Source organism: Bos javanicus, chromosome 10 (assembly GCF_032452875.1).
Source record: "Bos javanicus breed banteng chromosome 10, ARS-OSU_banteng_1.0, whole genome shotgun sequence".
Taxonomy (NCBI): Eukaryota; Metazoa; Chordata; class Mammalia; order Artiodactyla; family Bovidae; genus Bos; species Bos javanicus.
In genome coordinates this window covers 71,666,691-71,687,667 of record NC_083877.1, presented here as the reverse complement: position 1 = coordinate 71,687,667, position 20,977 = coordinate 71,666,691, and the positions used below count along the sequence as shown (strand labels likewise).

Below are 20,977 nucleotides of genomic sequence, written 5' to 3'. Positions count from 1 at the left end.
ATTCTCAAATTACAAAACTTTAGTACCATGTCAAAGTAGCCCCTTTACTGAGAGATTCACCATCAGTGACAGCCCAGGAAAAGCTCTCTTCAAGATTTTGGTCATCTTCAAGATTTTGGACATCTTCAAGATTTTGGCAGTGCGAGTGGATCCACTTATACTTACACTTATACTTACAGAGAACCCCAAACCATCTTTAATTAGATTAAAATCTACCTAATCCTGGCATACTACCATCAACCATGGGTATTTTCTAATTTTGATATATAATATTCCAAATGAGAAAAAGTTACTTGTTTCATTTCTACTTTGTTTAGGTTTTATTAATTTTCATATATTCTTAGCACTGATGATAATTTTTCAGATTTTCTTCTTTAAGCTTTATATAAATTATAAATATTTTTCTATTATTTTACCTTCCAGTATTGTCATCAAAATTGAGGTTCTAGTACTAATATTATTATTATTTATATGCATTTATGTGAAATATCCAGCTCACTGGGCAAAAGTAGAATTGGTGACAACACTGACAAAATAATACTACCTACCACACGTTGACATAGCCAGAAAGAGGCAGTTAATTAAACTTAAGTCACAGATACCTGATTAGGGACACACTTACATCTGCCAGTTCCTTGATCTGCTTTGGTGACACATCAAACGTATCGAGTCTTTGAAGGCACGGCAAATGATATAACACATGTGTGGAATAATTACACAGCAGACAAACTGGATTGGTTTTATACTGAGGATCATTCAGACATAAATCCTTTAAGTGACGTAGCCTGGTTAAGTTAGTAAGGTCCTAGAACAGTAATAAATTAATTAATTTCAACTGTCCATTTCTAAAAAAGGCATTTGAATTCTTAAGATAACCCATAATTCAATTAATGCATTTTAATTATGTACCTTAATACGTGGAAGGGATTTAGATGAATAAATGTTATTCTCTAGTGAAAAAGATGTTAAATACTTGAAAAATGGATCAATACTTAAACAGCAGACTCTGTTTCCATGCATTTTAAATGTAAAAGGCCAAAGAGTATTTACTGAATCATGTATTCCACATGAAATCTTGGAGCCCATTTATTCCTTCAGACCCCATTCCCTCTTTGCACACAGCCCCTTTGCCAACAAGTGCCCAGCAGTAACAAGGGTGCAGGTCTCCTACAAGCTTCATCAAACTCCCCACACCGACCACCACTCACTCTTTTCCTTAGCCTCCAGGTCTGCTATTATCACCAAAGACTTATGGCACCTCTGTTTTATCATAATTACCACTGATATCCTGAGTTTTAGGTTTTCTTTTGGTTTGAGGTTTTTTGTTTCTATAAATTCCATTTCTGCCTATTAAAGCCAACTGAAATCTAGCTTTCTCCTAAGGCCCTCATTTTCCTCACAGACTCTGGAAGGGTAAGGGTTGTTAATGTAATTACATCTTTTACCTTGAAATTAAAATCATATGGAATACATACATGATTTAGTAAATACTCTTTGGCCTTTTACATTTAAAATGCATGGAAACAGAGTACGCTGTTTAAGTATTGATCCATTTTTCAAGTATTTAGCATCTTTTTCACTAGAGAATAACATTTATTCATCTAAATCACTTCAACATATTACTTTCCACCAATCTCTAAGACATCCTCACATCTTTCTCAATAATAATATTACTAGGGGGGCCTGGGGTAGGAGGGTACGATGGTAGAGTGGACTTGATGGAATGCAATGCTAGTTAGGAGACTCAGAATCAGAATTAAAGGAAATCCAAGGCAAGAATCAGGAGGTTCTAATTTAGAAGATAAAGTACAAATGGAATCAGGAAGCAAGTAATGAAGTCAGGCTGCCAGAATCACCAGTAAAGGAGGAGGTGGACATGTGTGTCCCGGCTATCTATGGACAAGTGAGAACTTGGCTCCCTGGCTGGACCTGAGGCTATGGCTGGGCCCACAGCCCAGGAGTGGCACTAAGCAGTGTTTCTCTAGAAAGGAGACTGCTGGATAGACTTGTGCAGAGAATTATTTGGTCAAATTCTGCAGGGCAAGGAAGGTAAACCCCTGATAGTTCTGAAGTATGAAGATACTGTTTTCTGGGTGGCTGGTTTGCATCTGACCATGAGTCTAAGCTATGGTGGGTGTGAACTTTGAAGTCTTACACAGGAATCCTCCACCCACACTCTAAAGTTAGATGACACTGGAGTCTATGAAAGCACAACATCTCACTGAAAATTAGTGGGATGGTACCTGGTACAGATGGAAAGGGCACACAAATTTTTTCATCACCACCAAGATAGTATCTTTTTAGGGTGACTGGAAAGGTTAGACATAAAAATTCAGAATAGTAGTATTTCAGGAACATTCCTAGGATGAAAATAGTAAAAGTTGCTGTGAGTTATGCTCAATGTTTTTTTGAGAAGTAGCCGCCATTATCGCAGAGAGCCTTTTTAATTTTATGCCATACAGTGAATCTTCACAATAGTCCTATTTAATCCCATTCTTTTGGTGAGGAGAGTGAAATAGGTTAACATTATAACAGTGAGACTAATAATAAAATAGCCTATCTATTGAGTGATGTTCAGTCTTTATTCTAAGAACCTTATTTTATTATGTCACTTCAGCGTCACGTTACCATTGTACTGCGCTGCCCCTGGTTTGTGGCAGGGCTAGAAATGACAGGTCTTCCTGGCTGTGCAGCCTCTGCTCTTCGCCACAAGGCTGCCATGGCAGGCCAGGGTGAGATAAGCTACCATATGGCTCCTTGGCAGGGTGATACCTCATCCTCCCAGCATTCTGCACTTATCTTCTTCAGCCTCAACTCATACTCTCTCCCTCGTTCTGCTCCAGACAGAGGATTTCTAGTTTTTAAAATTTTCCACCGTCTTTCCACCACCTAGGTCCTGCACACCTTTGCCTGGAATGTTCTTTCCTTAGGTAACTCCTGTTCATGTCTCATTTGTTAGCTTAAATATTACCTACTGAGCAAAACACTGAGCATAACTCACAGCAACTTTTACTATTCTCATCCTAGGAATGTTCCTGAAATACTATTCTGAATTTTTATATCTAACCTTTCCAGTCACCCTAAAAAGATACTATCTTGGTGGTGATGAAAAAATTTGTGTGCCCTTTTCCATCTGTACCAGGTACCATCCCACTAATTTTCAGTGAGATGTTGTGCTTTCATAGACTCCAGTGTCATCTAACTTTAGGTAATATTTAAGGTAACAAATGAGTGTAGGTAATACTTAAGTGTAGGTAATATTTAAGTGTATACATATACACATTTTGAATATATGTTTCATAGCTCCCTCTGATCTCTGTTGCTGCTGTTACTACAAATAAACCCCTTGATTTCCTACCTCTACTTCTTTCTGCATGCGGTTCTTCTCATCTTTGGAATGCCTACTTCCAACTATGTTGTAGAAGATTCTCCCTACATTGCCTGTTGAAGTTCTGTCAGCCCTTCAATGTTCACATCAAATATTTCCTCTTTAATTTTACCAATAAAATTAAACTTCATTTAAATTTCTTTTAAGGTGCTTATAACATTCTGCCTCATGGTAAAGAATCTGCCTGCAATGCAGGAGACCTGGATTCAATCCCTGGGTTGGGAGGATGCCCTGGAGAAAAGCATGGCAACCCACTCCAGTATTCTTGCCTGGAGAATTCCTGGACAGAACCTTGTGGGCTATAGTCCATGCGGTGGTAAAGAGTCAGACACAGCTGAGTGACTTTCACTTCAAACATTCTGCCTCATTCTATAGCTTTTTGGTGTTCTATAATCTGTTTTGAGTAAAAGAATGCCTACTTTAATATCAATCAATTCAGAATTATTTAAATGGTAAATCTGCCCACCTTTCTTTAGTATTACCCTAGAGGAAGTGTTTGAATATGTACTTCATTCTGACACTGTCAAAATTATGAATGCTATATATTTTTACCCACACTATATGCCATAAACATTGTCTTATTTGTTTTTTTCTCTCTCATTTATGTACCTCACAAATGTTTACTGAGGTTTATTACAAGTCAAATACTGCTTTAAGTATTGTGCATAGAGCAGTGAATAAAACAGGTGAGTTCCTGTACTCATGGAGCTTGTATTCTAGTAAGCTTTCTGGATAAGTTCCAATAGGAAAAATAGAAAAGGAGAAAAATGATGGGAATGCTTCCAGTTGGAAGAGGGTAGTAGGGGATTGTTGCTATTTTATTTAAATTAGGCAAGAAAGGCATAGCTAAGAACATAACATTTGAATAAAGTCTGAAAAGAAATGAGATGAGCTATGAGGATATATGTGAGCACGCTGTGCACTTAATCGCTCAATCGTGTCCAACTCTTGCAACCCGACAGACGGTAGCCTGCCAGGCTCCTCTGTCCATGGGATTCTTCAGGCAAGAATATCAGAGTGGGTTGCCATTTCCTCCTCCAGGGGATCTTCCCAACCCAGGGATCGAACCCAGGTCTCTTGCATTGCAGTCAGACTCTACCAACTGAGCTACGAGGGAAGCCCATGAAGATATATGGGGGAAGAATATTTCAGCAAGTGCAAAGGCTCTAAGGTGACTGTCTTAGATATATTTAAGGAATAGTGAAGAGACCAGAGAGGCTAGAATGATGTAAACAAAGGGGACAGTGATAGAAGCTGTAGTCAGAGAGACAGTGGGGAAACTAGATTATATAGAATCTGATGGGCCATTGTAAGAATTGGCTTTTACTCTGAAAGAGATGAGAAACCAAGGACGGGTTTTTGAGCAGAAGTGATTTGATCTGACGTATATTTAAAGGGGCAGGATGCTATGTAAAGAACAGACTGAGTATAGTGAAGGGTAAACACAGGGAGAACTGTTAGGAGGGTTTTTTTTCAGTAATGCAAGAAAGAGAAGATGGTGTCTTGAATCAGGCTAACAGTGATACAGGCGGTTAAAAAATGGTCAGACTCGACATATCCTGAAGGTAGAGCCAACAGAATTTACTGATGCACTGGACATGGGGCATGGAATAACTAAGGATTTTGGCTTAAGTTATCAGAAGAATAGAGATGCCTTTTAGAGAAATGGAGAAGGCTGCAGGAGATGAAGGTCTGGCGAAGGGAAACTCAGTTTGAGTTAGGATAGGAGATGTCTATCATATTTTTAGGCAAAATAGAGATACCAATTTAGGAGTAATTAGTGGATAAACGTATTTAAAGTTGTAAGATGATTAGAGTGATTAGAGAATGAATGTAGATAGAAATGAGAAAAGATCTTGGACTAACTTGGGATAATCCATTTTTTAGGTGCTAGAAGAGAATGAAAAGCCAGAAAACTGAAGAGGTATAGCCAGAAAGATGGGAGAAAAACTAAGAGAAAGTGGTATCCTAAAAATCAACTGAATAGTTATCTTTTTTGGTTTTAATAGTGTCAGATCATTAGGGCCAATTTATCAGATGATGTGAAAATTTGTGGAAGTATTCGGTAGCCCAAAACAATTAAATTATTCTTTAAGAGGGGAATATTTAGTCTATTTTCTTCAATAAGATGGCTCATGATTCAGATTGATAAATAAAAATAAATTATTCCACTTAAACATACCTTGAAAGAACATATTTGGTTACCAGAAAGGTTTAATCTTTCTAGTTGTTCATTGGGATCAAGACATCGACCTTTAATTTAAAAAAACAAGATGAGAAAAAAATTAAATTTCTTATTTTACCTCCTATTCGTATCTTGCCATGTTTCTGAGTTGTATATGACCATCTTTTCCTAACAGTAACATTGCACAACTAGTAACCACTGATCAATGGGTAGTATTTCCATATCCTTTAACTATAGATTTAGAAATACTTTGTAAAGACATCATACAAAAAGTCTAAAAGAAAGAAACCTAAGACTGTACTTTTTATACAAACAAAAAATTATTGTAACATTATCTCATATTTCAAATGAAACTGTACATACCAATGCTGCTTATTAGATTTCCAGCAAGGTTGAGATCACTTAAATTCTTCAAAGTTTGCAAGCCCTAAAAAATTTAGGTAACATAATTTAGAAGAAATCATTAAAATCTATGTTTATAAGTCATCTGAGCAAGCTGGTTAGCTCTCCTGGTGTTTCAAGCACCAGGTGCTGTTTGTTTTCTGGAATCTGGAGAGAATTACTGAAGGAGAAGGGAACAGGGAGCAGAGTAGGGAGGAAAAGAAGAAGAGGAGGAAAAAGAATACATACAGAACAAGTTATATATAAAACTTCTCCAAACCTCCTTTTTATTTTTAACCCTCAAAGAAGAAATAACATCTTACCTCCCAGACATGGTAGAAGAAATAAAATTATGTATATGAGGTTCTCTATATGTTATAATATGCTATATATGCATTAGTTCTCAACAATAATTAAACTAGTCATGAATATTTCTTGGACACTGGTTAAGCTCTACAGGAGTCAGTCAGTCAGTTCAGTCACTCCATCGTGTCTAACTCTTTGCGACCCCATGAATCGCAGCACGCCAGGCCTCCCTGTCCATCACCAACTCCCGGAGTCTACTCAAATTCATGTCCATTGAGTCGGTGATGCCATCCAGCCATCTCATCCTCTGTCGTCCCCTTCTCCTCCAGCCCCCAATCCCTCCCATCATCAGGGTCTTTTCCAATGAGTCAACTCTTCGCATGAGGTGGCCAAAGTATTGGAGTTTCAGCTTTAGCATCAGTCCTTCCAATGAACACCCAGGACTGATCTCCTTTAGGATGGACTGGTTGGACCTCCTTGTAGTCCAAGCGACTCTCAAGAGTCTTCTCCAACACCACAGTTCACAAGCATCGATTCTTCAGCACTCAGCTTTCTTCACAGTCCAACTCTCACATCCATACATGATTACTGGAAAAACCATAGCCTTGACTAGAGGGACCTTTGTTGGCAAAGTAATTCTCTGCTTTTGAATATGCTATCTAGGTTGGTCATAACTTTCCTTCCAAGGAGTAAGCGTCTTTTAATTTCATGGCTGCAGTCACCAACTGCAGTGATTTTGGAGCCCCCAAAAATAAAGTCAGCCACCGTTTCCACTGTTTCCCATCTATTTCCCATGAAGTGATGGAACCAGATACCATGATCTTAGTTTTCTGAATGTTTAGCTTTAAGCCAACTTTTTCACTCTCCTCTTTCACTTTCATCAAGAGGCTTTTTAGTTTCTCGTCACTTTCTGCCATAAGGGTGGTGTTGTCTGCATATATGACTGACTTTAAATATAAATCACTGAAATTATCTTACCTCAATATATTTAATTGCATTGTGGTTCAGCCAAAGAACCTCCAATCTGGATAATTTCTCTAAATTTTCTATTTTAGAAATTTTATTATAATATAAATATAGCTTTTCTAAACTTCTGCATTCTTGAAGACCTCCAATTTTCTGTAAAAAAAAAAAAGAGGAGACTGAATATTTATGTTTTATTAATCCTTTCAATAAGGTACATTGTAAGTACATTTTCCTTTAAAAATCACATTTTCAAAATAGACTGCAAAATCAATACCCAGAAAAATGAACTGAAATTAAAAAATCATATAATTGTTCTACTTAAATACAACTATTTTCAATTTTCATATTCTCTGCTGCTGCTGCTAAGTCGCTTCAGTTGTGTCTGACTCTGTGCGACCCCACAGACGGCAGCCCACCAGGTTCCCCCGTCCCTGGGATTCTCCAGGCAAGAACACTGGAGTGGGTTGCCATTTCCTTCTCCAATACATGAAAGTGAAAAATGAAAGGGAAGTCGCTCAGTCGTGTCCAAAATTTTAATCAATTTGATACCTATTTTATATGGTTATAATCATAATAACTAGACAATTTTGAGGGATTTTTTTAAACTTAAAGTCATCTAAAAAAATGTTTTTATAATCTTTCAAATTATAGTATTTACAAAATATTTCATGTTTATAATAATTTTCTTAGAAATAATCTTATATGATTATTTGTTTCAAAATTTTAACTATTATAAATAATATTACAACAAATAAATTTATGTATAGAGTTTTCTGCTTTTAATTACTTCTCTAGGATAAAATCTTAGAATAGGGATTTCTGAGTCAAAAAGTATATACTTATCTCTGGCTCTTGATTTATTTTGCAATATGGCTTTTCAATACAGATGTTATAATTTTCACACAACCAATAGTGTTAAAATAAACCAGTTTTATTACAAAGCAATACTGGGTATTAGTTGATCTGATTTGATTATTAAAAAGTAGAATGTGTCTATTTTTTCAATTATTTCTATTTTATCCTTTGTATACATCTATTTTTATATTTTGCCCATTTAAATGTTTCTTTTGTTTTACTGGGTAAAGGGTTTAATTCATCATGTATGAATTTATCTGTTTTGATCCATGCCTCAAGCATATACTTCAATGAATTATTTAACGAAGCCAAATAATTTAGTACAAATACTTCATGTAAGGTTATGTTTAGGCTTACCTCTATGCAGCATTCAGCAATCCAAAGTTCTTTAAGCTGTAAACAAGTTTCTAGTCCTGAAATTTCTTTTATATCTTGAGCAACAATTGTGAGACTTGTTAAATTAGGAAATAATGACAATCCAACTATACGAGGATACCCTGAGAAAAACATTTCCAGTTTTGAAGTATCTGATCCTTCTTGTCCAATCATCTCATAAGACAAACCATTGCATAAACACTGTTTTCAAAAAAGAAATTGGGTTATTACCTTTTTAAGATAATAAATTATTTTTGATATTAGAAATTATAAACTGTGTTTTACTGATGACATTTTGACTCACAAGAAGAAAAGCTGTACCGCATACATGGTTTTTCTCTACTTCCAAAGATCATAGAAGAAATCTTTAGATAAACTCAGAGAGAAGTGTAAAAATGTTTCAATTAGTATTCTTACAAATGTAGTTGAAAAGAAATCTGGTTTTGACTCACCAGTTCTTTAATTATGTCGTGTTGGTTTATGTTTTCACATTCAATCATCTTCCATTAAAAATAAAGGTTATAACAATATACCTATTAAGAAAAAGGAAAAGTTGAAGTAAGTACCAGAATCATGCCATATTATGTAAAGGGACCTTAACATTACTTAGGTGGACTTACTCATCTGTGACTTAACATTTTCCAACAGTACATTACCAAGAATGTCTGGACCCTAAGACAGTCCATTCCATCTCTGAAATTTTCTCTTGGAAAGTTATTTTTTTATTCTGAATTTAATTCTGTCTCTCCATAACTCCTCCCCATTCACTGCCATTTTACCTCCTGCTGAAACAAGCATAATTTTTCTTCCACATTATGAGCCTTTAATACTTGAAGAACATAATCAGCTCTCAACTATACCTTTATCTTGCCCCAAGTTCATGACTTTTAGTTCTCTTACTAAAAAGATTCTTGTTTTTCTTCCTTGAATCAGTTCCAGTTCATTCTCTCTATTATGTTGTAATGTCCCCAACTGAATACAGTTTTCTAAGTATAGTTAGCAAAGAAAAGAATCCTCAGGGCTTAGTAACATACCATAGGCATGGCAATAAATGTTTATTAAAATGAACTAGTCAACTTCTTAATGGTATGAAATATTAAATAACTACATAGCTTCAATAAAATGTAGGCCACTGTTTCATTAATTTTTAATATATTCATTATATTGTTCCAGATATATACTATTTAGAAAAATATAGGAATCTGGTCTTAATATGTTGTTGTTCAGTCACTCAGATTTGTTTGACTCTTTGTGATCCCATGGACTGCAGGACACCAGGCTTCCCTGTCCTTCACTATCATCCGGAGTTTGCTCAAACTCATGTCCATTGAGTCGGTGATACCATCCAACCTCTCATCCTCTGTTGCTCCCTTCTCCTCATGCCCTCAGTATTTCCCAGCATCAGGGTCTTTTCCAATGAGTCCGCTCTGCATCAGGTGGCCAAAGTATTGGAGTTTCAGGTTCAGCATCAGTCCTTCCAATGAATATTCACAACTGATTTCCTTTAGGTTTGACTGGTTTGATCTCCTTGCTGTCCAAGGGACTCTCAAGAGTCTTCTCCAGCACCACAGTTCGAAAGCATCAATTCTTCAGTGTTCAGCTTTCTTAATGGTCTAATTCTCACATCCATACATGACTACTGGAAAAACCACAGCTTTGACTAGATGGATGGATCTTTGTCAGCAAGTGCTGTCTCTGCCTTTTAATACACTGTCTAGGTTTGTCATAGCTTTTCTTCCAAGGAGCAAGCATCTTTTAATTTCATGGCTGCAGTAATCGTCCACAGTGATTTTGGAGCCCAAGAAAATAAAATCTGTCACTGTTTCCATTGTTTCCCCATTTGTTTGTCATGAAGTGATAGAACCATATGCCATGATCTTAGTTTTCTGATTGTTGAGTTTTAAGCCAGCTATTTCACTCTCCTCTTTCACCTTCATCAAGAAGCTCTTTAGTTCGTCTTCACTTTCTGCCAATAGGGTGGTGTCATCTGCATATCTGAGGTTATTGATATTTCTCCCAGCAATCTTGATTCCAGCTTGAGTTTAATCCAACCTGGCATTTCTCATGATGTACTCTGCATATAAGTTAAACAAGCAGAGTGACAATATACAGCCTTGACACACTCCTTTCCCAATTTTGAATCAATTCATTGTTCCATGTCTGGTTCTCACTGTTGCCTCTTGACTTGCATACAGGTTTCTCAGAAGGCAGGTAAGGTAGTCTAGTATTCCCATCTCTTGAAGAATTTTCCAGTTTGTTGTGATCCACACAGTCAAAGACTTCAATGTAGCCAATGAAGCAGAAATAGGTTTTTTTGGAATTCCTTGCTTTCTGTATGATCTAACGGATGTTGGCAATTTGATTTCTGGTTCCCCTGCCCTTTTTAAATCCAGCTTGTTCATCTGGAAGTTCTCAGTTCACGTATTGCTAAATCCTAACTTGAAGGATTTTGAGCATTACCTTGCTAGCATGTGGAAAACTGGTAGGATGTGAAGTCAGAGAAGTACTGTGGGGTGGATTTCTTCTTGAATAAGATGTAAAGCTATATGAGGATTTTGAATGAAAGAATAATACAAGCTGTCTTGGGTTTTGAAAAGGATTGCCCTAGCTACTGTGTTGAAAATAGACTGCAGGGGTTGATGGGAGAAGCAAGGAGATCCGTCAAGGAGCAGTTGTAATAAGGTGAGAAAGGGTGGCGGCTGGAACTGGGTGGTGGTAGTGAAGATGTGAGCAGTAGTTAGATGCTAGATCTATGCTGAAAGTAATATTGACCATTCCTTCCCTGCTTCCAATTGGCAGCTGTCTCTTTACACTATTCTTGGATAATCCCCAAATATTACAGCATAGGAGTGGGCAGACAAGGGAGCGTGCAGCAAAGAACTACCTGAAGGAGTTTAGATACTCCATCAGAGGCCCATACAGAGATGCAGACTGCAGTCTTTCCTCCTAGGTTTACTTGGATGGCATCCCAAGTAAAGGAGGGCCCCTACATTCTGGTTTAATGTCTGTGAGCACCAAAGGAAAAGCTTGTCTGCCCACCACCACACAAGGGACAAAGCCTGCCTTTAGCACCCCCAGAGTCACCGAACAGTGATCCAAGTTTTCTAGCCTATAGTCTATGCCCAAGATATCTATTAGAGAAGACATTAACTGCTCCCTTCATTATTCACTAAATTATCATATGTAGCTGAGTCTAATTTTGGACTTTCTAATCTGTGCTTTCCGTTAGCTCTATTTATTCCTACAGTATTATCCTGTGTTAATAATTATGATTTATATTGTAAATTTCTACCTCATTTCTTTTTTTTTGAAATTTCCTCGTTACTCTTTCATATTTATTTTTCCAAGTAATATTTATAATTATTTTGCATTTAGTTTTAAAAATTCACTTGGGATTCTGACTGAGATTAGATTGTAAATAATTTAGGGAGAACTTCCACCTTTCCAGTATTGAATCTTCCTTTAGAACAAGATATAACTAACTCTCCATTTATTCAAGAAGACTATTTTTTCTTTCTTTTTTCAAACTTTTTATTTTATGTTGGAGTACAGTTGATTACAAATGTTATGACAGTTTCAGTTGTAAAGCAAAGCTATTCAGTTATACATATACACGAATCTATTCTTTCTCAAAGACTACTTTTTCTTCAGAGAGAAATATTCATATTTGCAATATCAACCTTTCTTTCACTTCACCTTAACTTCTCTTCACCAGTGCCCTCACTTAAGAAAACCCTTGTTGTAATTCAGTAGTTAATTAGTGAAACAAATTTAACTTAAAACCCTCAAATTATATAATTTTTATAACTACATCTGAATTATGTGATTATGCATAATTAATAATACATAATTATGGACCTTCCTGGCATTTACAAACCTCCTATGTTTTCTCCAAACTCAAGTAGTCCCAAGGCTTCCAACTTCTGATTCCACCTAGAGGTGAGTGTCCTGATGCCCAGCTTGTACTTGCTCTCCTGCACCTGGGAAAGCTCTTTTTAGGACCTGTCCGTCTAAGAAACTGCAGGTCTGCTCGAGTTTCTCCAGGGAGCCAGGAGCCACCATCTATAGCTTTCATCCTTCAAATCTCAAACCTTGGATTGATCCAGTCACCTCTGATCTCTGCTCTGGAGTGCTGCTGAAAGATTTCACTTGACTGGTTGGTCATGTGAGTTGAAATCACTATGAATGCAATGAGTTGAATCCAACAACAGATATTTTATATTTTCCTCTTCAACTTCCTCTCCTAAGGAGTAGGACTAGAGATACAGACCTGAGATTCACAATATCTGGACTATTTTAAACTTTCGCCACTCACCTCAAGTTCTCTCTCTGCAGTAGATGATTTTGTTTCTATTTTCACAGAGAACAGTGATGCCATGATGCCATGAGATAGACACTTCTTAAATGCCCATACCTCTTAAAATATATAGCTGACCCTTGAGTAACACAGGTTTGAACCACACAGGCCCACTTATATGCAGATATTTTCCCACAGTAAATACTACAGTACTACACGGTTCATCATGCGAAATGCTGGACTGGATGAAGCACAAGCTGGAATCAAGATTGCAGGGAGAAATATCAATGACCTCAGATATGCAAATGACACCACCCATATGACAGAAAGCTAAAAGGAACTAAGAGCCTCTTGATGAAAGTGAAATAGGAAGGTGAAAAAGTAGGCTTAAAACTCAACATTCAGAAAACTAGGATCATGGCATCTGGTCCCATCACTTCATGGCAAACAGATGGGGAAACAATGGAAACAGTGATGGACTTTATATTCTTGGGCTCCAAAAATCACTGCAGGTGGTGACTGCAGACATGAAATTAAAAGATGCTTGCTCCCTGGAAGAAAAGCTACGACAAATCTAAACTTAAAAAGCAGAGGCATTACTTTACTGACAAAGGTCCATCTAGTCAAACGTATGGCCTTTCCAGTAGTCATGTATGCTTATGAGAGTTGGACCATTAAAAAAGCTAAGTGCTGAAGAATTGATGCTTTTCAACTGTGGTGTTGGAGAAGACACTTGAAAGTCCCTTGGACTGCAAGGAGATCCAACCAGTCCATCCTAAAGGAAATCAGTCCTGAATATTCATTGGAAGGACTGATGCTGAAGCTGAAGCTCCAATACTTTGGCCACCTGATGTGAAGAACTGATTCACTGGAAAAGACCCTGATGCTGGGAAAGACTGAAGGCAAGAGAAAAAGGGAACGACAGAGGATGAGATGGTTGGATGGCATCACCAACTCGATGGCCATGAATTTGAGCAAGCTCCAAGAGTTAGTGATGGACAGGGAAGCCTGGTGTGCTGCAGTCCATGGGGTCACAAAGAGTCACACGACTGAGCAACTGAAATGACTGACACAGTCCATGCTTTCCTGAATTTGAGGACAAGGAGAAACAAAGGATAAGCTGGCTGACTATGAGTTATATGTGGATTGTTCAGGAGTCAACTGTGTTTATTTCATTTTCTGACTTATCTTAGAAAAAATATTCTTTTTCCTGTCCCAAATGAATCCCTTTTCCTGTGTACTCATCCCATTCTCTTCAGACTCTTCAGAATATTGATCTGCCAAATTTTTCTTCTTTTCATTTATTCCCATCTTTCCTTCTCTAGGGTCTCTTTTCTCTTCATACACAAATATTAGGTCATTACTAAAAAAAAAAAATTCTATCCTGTATTCAATATTAGCTGATTTTAGATCCCTTTACAAAAAAACTTTTAGATATAAGTCATTAGCACCATACTTGGAGAAGGAAATGGCAACCCACTCCAGTGTTCTCTCCTGGAGAATCCCATGGATGGAGAAGCCTGGTAGGCTGCAGTCCATGGGGTCGCACAGAGTCAGACACGACTGAGGCGACTTAGCAGCAGCAGCAGCACCACCATATTAGAGCATTAGCAAACATAGGGAGTAATTAGCAACACTTCAGTACCTCTATTCAGTTCTCAATTTACTGCTGTCTCAGTGGGGATACTTCAGGCAACTGCATCTTCTTTTTCCAGGTCAACACTGGTTTAATGCCAAAGACACTGGACAAGTTTTAGCTTTTAACTTAATTTGACTCTGAGATGAAATCTGACGATGCTGATGACTCTAAGTTTTCTTCTTTGGTTTGACTTTTTCTCCTTGACTTTTCTCTACTTGTTATTTAATGCCTAATTTTCTGATTAATAGTCTCCTTCTTGGTGAAAAATTACTAATTTTTATCTTGCTTTCTTTCTGTGCAATAACCCAACTACCCACATGGAAAGCTCCATCAGAATGTGTCTCAAACTCAGTATGTTAAAAACTGAATCATTATATTTTCCAGCCAACCTGCTTCTCCGAATGCATATTTTCTCTCAGTAAATGATATCATTGTTCTAATTATTCAAGTAAGAAGCCTGGAACTGATGCTCAATCACTCTTTCATTCTTTCCCCCACTTTTGCTCACTTATTAAATCATTTTGCATATATGTACCCTTGAAATACACCTGCTAAATGTCTGTCAAGTTTCTTTGTTCCTCCCCTCTATCCAATTGCTTCTGCCTTGATTCAGGTTTTCATTACTTCAACTTAACTGAAGTTTTCCCTATAGTCTCACTTCCTGCCAATCGATCCACCACACTTGCATGATGCGAATTACTCCGTCATGTCTGACTCTTTGCGACTCCATGGACTGTAGCCTGCCAGGCTCCCCTGTCCATGGGATTCTCCAGGCAAGAATACTGGAGTGGGTTGCCATTATCCTTATCCAGGTGATCTTCCCAACCCAGAAATCGAACCCACATCTCCTGTGTCTCCTGAATTGCATGCAGATTCTTTACCACTGAGTCACCTGGGAAGCCAGCAACCTCCCAAAATGGAAATTTGCTCACACTACTCCCCTTGCTCTACACATGGACATCACCAGATGGTCAACACTGAAATCAGACTGATTATATTCTTTGCAGCCAAAGATGGAGAAGCTTTATACAGTCAGCAAAAACAAGACCAGGAGAGCTGACTGTGGCTCGGATCATGAACTCTTTATTGCCAAATACAGACTGAAATTGAAGACAGTGGAGAAAACAACTAGATCACTCAGGTATGACCTAAATCAAATCCTTTATGACTATACAGTGGAAGTGAGAAATAGATTTAAGGGACTAGATCTGATAGACAGAGTGCCTGATGAACTATGGATGGAGGTTCATGACATTGTACAGGAAACAGGAATCAAGACCATCCCCAAGAAAAAGAAATGCAAAAAAGCATAATGGCTGTCTGAGGAGGCCTTACAAATAGCTGTGAAAAGAAGACAAGTGAAAAGCAAAGGAGAAAAGGAAAGATATACCCATTTGAATGCAGAGTTCCAAAGAATAGCAAGAAGAGATAAGAAAGCTTTCCTCAGTGATCAATGCAAAGAAATAGAGGAAAACAACAGAATGGGAAAGACTAGGGATCTCTTCAAGAAAATTAGAAATACAAAAGTAACATTTCATGCAAAGATGGGCTCAATAAAGGACAGAAATGGTAGGGACCTAACAGAAGCAGAAGACATTAAGAAGAGGTGGCAAGAATACACAGAACTGTAAAAAAAGATCTTCACGACCAAGATAATCACGATGGTGTGATCACTCACCTAGAGCCAGACATCCTGGAATGTGAAGTCAAGTGGGCCTTAGGAAGCATCACTACGAACAAAGCTAGTGGAGGTGATGGCATTCCAGTTGAGCTATTTCAAATCCTGAAAGATGATGCTGTGAAAGTGCTGCACTCAATATGCCAGCAAATCTGGAAAACACATCAATGGCCATAGGACTGGAAAAGGTCAGTTTTCATTCCAATCCCAAAGAAAGGCAATGCTAAAGAATGCTCAAACGACCACACAATTGCACTCATCTCACATGCTAGTAAAGTAATGCTCAAAATTCTCCAAGCCAGGCTTCAGCAACACATGAACCATGAACTTCCAGATGTTCAAGCTGGTTTTAGAAAAGGAAGAGGAACCAGAGATCAAATTGCCAACATCCGCTGGATCATCAAAAAAGCAAGAGAGTTCCAGAAAAACATCTATTTCTGCTTTATTGACTATGCCAAAGCCTTTGACTGTGTGGATCACAATAAACTGTGGAAAATTTTGAAAGAGATGGCAATACCAGACCACCTGACCTGTCTCTTGAGAAACCTGTATGCAGGTCAGAAAGCAACAGTTAGAAATGGACATGGAACCACAGACTGGTTCCAAACGGGGAAAGGCGTACTTCAAGGCTGTATACTGTCACCCTGCTTATTTAACTTACATGCAGAGTACATCATGAGCAATGCTGGGCTGGAGGAAGCACAAGCTGGAATCAAGATTGCCGGGAGAAATATCAATAACCTCAGATATGTAGATGACACCACCCTTACGGCAGAAAGTGAAGAACTAAAGAGCCTCTTGATGAAAGTGAAAGAGGAGAGTGAAAAAGCTGGCTTAAAGCTCAACATTCGGAAAACTAAGATCATGGCATCCGGTCCCATCACTTCATGGCAAATAGATGGGGAAACAGTGGAAACAGTGGCTGACTTTATTTTTCTGGGCTCCAAAATCACTGCAGATGGTGATTGCAGCCATGAAATTAAAAGACACTTACTCCTTGGAAGGAAAGTTATGACCAACCTAGACAGCATATTCAAAAGCAGAGACATTACTTTGTCAACAAAGGTCTGTCTAGTCAAGGCTATGGTTTTTCCAGTGGTCATATATGGATGTGAGAGTTGGACTATAAGGAAATCTGAGTGCAGAAGAATTGATGCTTTTGAACTGTGGTGTTGGAGAAGACTCTTGAGAGTCCCTTGGACTGCAAGGAGATCCAACCAGTCCATCCTAAAGGAGATCAGTCCTGGGTATTCATTGAAAGGACTGATGTTGAAGCTGAAACTCCAATAGTTTAGCCACCTGATGTGAAGACCTGACTCATTTTAAAAGACCCTGATGCTGGGAAAGATTGAGGGCAGGAGGAGAAGGGGACAACAAAGGATGAGATGGTTGGATGACATCACCGACTTGATGGACATGGGTTTGGGTGGACTCCAGGAGTTGGTTATGGACAGGGAGGCCTGGCATGCGGCAGTTCATGGTGTCGCAAAGAGTCGGACACGACTGAGTGACTGAGCTGAACTCCCCTTGCAAGGTATTCATGGTGTCCAAACTCTTAACTCCTGCCTACCTTTCAAGCTCATCAACTAAAAATTCCTGACAGCATCTCAGGCTCTGGCCACAACTTAGTTCTCTGAATGACATGGGATATTTCTATACTTTGGCATATGCTGTTTCCCCTCCCTAACTTTCCCTTGACTTTATGGCATACTCCATATGCCCTTAAAATTTTAAATCAAGGGTCTTCTGTGTGAAGACTTTAATTCTGTCAGTATTATAGTCATTCTCCTGCTCATAATTCCAATAAAGGCCAGAATATGGCGCATATACAACACCTGTCCTCTGTACTGTGATACTTCCAGGTCTTTGTTCCTTACCAGGTTACATCACTGAGGGCAGGAACAATGACCCTATCACAGTGCCTGACACATGCTTGGTATTTGATAACAATTTATTGGATGGTTTGAATTAGTTGTCATGCCACAGGGTCCTATATGTTATAACTTAAAGAAATATTGGGTTGGCTAAAAAGTTCATTTGGGTTTTCCACAAGATGATACCAAAAGCATTTGGCCAACCCAATACCTTAAGTTTTACATGACTGGTCAGAGTAGAACAATAATTAGAGTTCAAAGGACCATGTTTCTGTCTGCCATGAGAGCTGGGGAGAGTGTCATTGTGAAAAAATCAAATTTCTTTTCTACAAACTAGAAGGCCTGTATGGTCAAATTGTTTCCTGCCTTGGGTATAAAGGGATCAGAATCCATCCATTATTACTGATGCGCCAAACAAATGCCCTTCCGGTTCTAGGTGAGCGGTATCAAGGGCATCCAAGGAGCACTTCATTCTCTCAGTAAAGGCTGCACAGATGGCTGTGTGCCACCTTCCCTCTCCGTTTCCTCTTCAGCTTTGCCCCGATAAACCTGACGGCCTCAGATAAAGTCACGTCACTGTCTGTCATTGTTATCATCATCTCCACTGCACTGCTAGAAGGATCTTCTGACCTCAACGTTGCTTTTCTCTTGTCTTCCTCCGGGTGTGGCCAGAGAGAGAGGAGAGGGGAGCAAACACTCCTGGGCCTTGCCTAGAGGTGAGGTACTCCCAAAGGCCACCAGGTTATAGTCACTCACCTTATCCCAGAGACAGGATGGATTCCGGAGCAATTGGAGACAGAGTAGAGTCCACTCCCGCCTCTTAATCCTGGTCCTGCAGCAGCAGGCTGGACACTGTCCCTTTCCTGGGGCCTGGTGTGTACACAACTGCCCGCTGCGGTTACCTAGGAAACCTGCTCTCCGCCTCCCGCGACCTCCGGGTGGGGAGGGGGTGAGAGGGGCGGGGAAAACGGTGGCTGACCCGTTTCTGGATCACGTGGCGGCAAGCTACAACCAATCAGCAGAGGTAGGGGTCCATCCGGAAGACCCCGCTGGTGCTCCTGGGAAATGGTGGGGAGGAGCGCCCGTCTCCGCGGGTCTTTTGGACTCTGCATGTGTCTTTTCACCCGCCTTTGCCAGATCACAGGCCCTCATGGGAAGCAACGACTTACAGCGGGGACCTAGTCGTTGCCTCTTCCAGTCCCGGCTGTTTCCCACTGAAAATCTTTGATCTTCGGGGTCTGGAAGCCCGGAGCCTCGCTGAACTTGAACCCCAAAGCATGATGCTGTGATGTCACAAGGCGGCCAGACACCCATATCAGGCCCTGATATCCCCACGCGCCCCTCGGTCCAAACGTCGGCGACCGCCGCTCTCCAGAAATGTACCTGACCGCAGCCGGAAGCCGCTGACCGCAGAACAAGCCGAATCGAAGGACATCGCAGGCCAATCTAACGCCCTAGTGACCTCCAGAGAAGACCTGGACCCTCCAACGGTCTTCTTGTCGTTCGCCGACAGGCTTTTGAGGGTCGTTTAATGACTCCAAAGTATACTGGTGGCCAAACTTGTACAAAATAAAATAAAATTTAAAGAGGGAATGGGAGGAACTTTTAAGAGTGGGCAGAGGGCTGAGAAATGAACTTAGGCAATCAAAGTAACTGCTGATCTCATTTCATTCTCTAGATAGGCGCTGTTCCACATGTTAGCCATTTAGCTACAGCCGCGTGAAAGGTGGCTTGTCCGAACTGAGATGTGCTATGAAACACACAATGTGTTTTGAAGACCTAGCATGAAAAATATATGTATTGATCACATGTTGAAATAATAAATAGTTTTCATATATTGGTTTACATGAAAATACTGTATTAAACTACTGGGGTTCTTTTACATTTTAAAAGCAGCAGTTAGAAAATTTAAATTACCTATGTGATTTCTATTATGTTTCTGTTGGACAGCGCTATTATGTTTTTTGAGGTTATTTGTGTAGAATACTTATGACGTTCAGTTCATGCAAAATAGTGTCTGTAAGTTCTGTTTTCTGTCACCAGGTGGCTGCCTCATTCAATAGACTATATTTTAAAACTGCGTTCTCATGAAAAATATGAGTGCAGATTTTTTACTGTATTTTCATTTCAAATATTTTATTGTAATATTGACCATTTGTAAACATACATAAACATAGAAAAATATAAATTTTACTTACATGTTTTTTATACCTCAGAAATTTCAGTTTGTCATTAACTAAAATTAATTAAAAGATTTGTGGTTTAGGAGTTTTAAAAAAGGACTAGAAAAATCTGATTCATATTACCATCTCTGAAAATCTAATTGAGCAAGATGACCTGACTATACAGTATAAAGACTAGATAACAATAGTTTTAATATCTAAATGTTTAGATTAAGCAATTGGATCAGAAATCAAAATCATCAACAGATGAATTCAGTTCAGTTCAGTCTCTCGGTCCTATCCTACTCTTTGCGACTCCATAGACTGCAGCATGTCAGGCTTCCCTGTACATCACCAACTCCCGGAGCCTACTCAAACTCATGTCCATTGAGTCAGTGATGCCATCCAACCATCTCATCCTCTGTCATCCCCTTTTCCTCCTGCCTTCAATCTTTCCAGCATCAGGGGCTTTTCCAATGACTTGGTTCTTCACATCAGATGGCCAAGTATTGGACCTTCAGCTTCAGCATCAGTCCTTCCAATGAATATTCAGGACTGATTTCCTTTAGGATGAACTGGTTGGTTCTCCTTGCAGTCCAAGGGACTCTCAGGAGTCTTCAGCACCACAGTTCGAAAGCATCAATTCTTCGGCACTCAGCTTTCTTTATAGTCCAACCCTCACATCCATACATGACTACTGGAAAAACCATAGCTTTGACTAGACAGACCTGTGTTGATAAAGTATTGTCTCTGCTTTTTAATATGCTGTCTAGATTGGTCATAGCTTTTCTACCAAGGATCAAGCGTCTTTTAATTTCATGTCCGCAGTCACCATCTGCAGTGATTTTGGAGCACCAAAAAATAAAGTCAG

At 39.0% G+C, this 20,977-nt stretch overlaps 1 protein-coding gene across 2 annotated transcripts in view; it reads right to left on the bottom strand.

The window, feature by feature from the left end:
- LRRC9 (leucine rich repeat containing 9) overlaps nucleotides 1–18,774 on the bottom strand; it is a 114,755-nt gene extending 95,981 nt beyond the window's left edge. For both annotated transcript variants that reach the window (XM_061429042.1, XM_061429043.1), the window contains exons 1-7: nucleotides 18,701–18,774; nucleotides 8,909–8,989; nucleotides 8,439–8,657; nucleotides 7,239–7,379; nucleotides 5,937–6,000; nucleotides 5,571–5,641; nucleotides 623–805 (exon numbers count right to left, since the gene is read on the bottom strand). In XM_061429042.1, coding sequence (XP_061285026.1) covers nucleotides 623–805; nucleotides 5,571–5,641; nucleotides 5,937–6,000; nucleotides 7,239–7,379; nucleotides 8,439–8,657; nucleotides 8,909–8,956 — 726 coding nt within the window. In that variant the 5' untranslated portion in view covers nucleotides 8,957–8,989; nucleotides 18,701–18,774. The remainder of the gene's footprint in view (nucleotides 1–622; nucleotides 806–5,570; nucleotides 5,642–5,936; nucleotides 6,001–7,238; nucleotides 7,380–8,438; nucleotides 8,658–8,908; nucleotides 8,990–18,700) is intronic.
- Nucleotides 18,775–20,977: the final 2,203 nt, after the last annotated feature.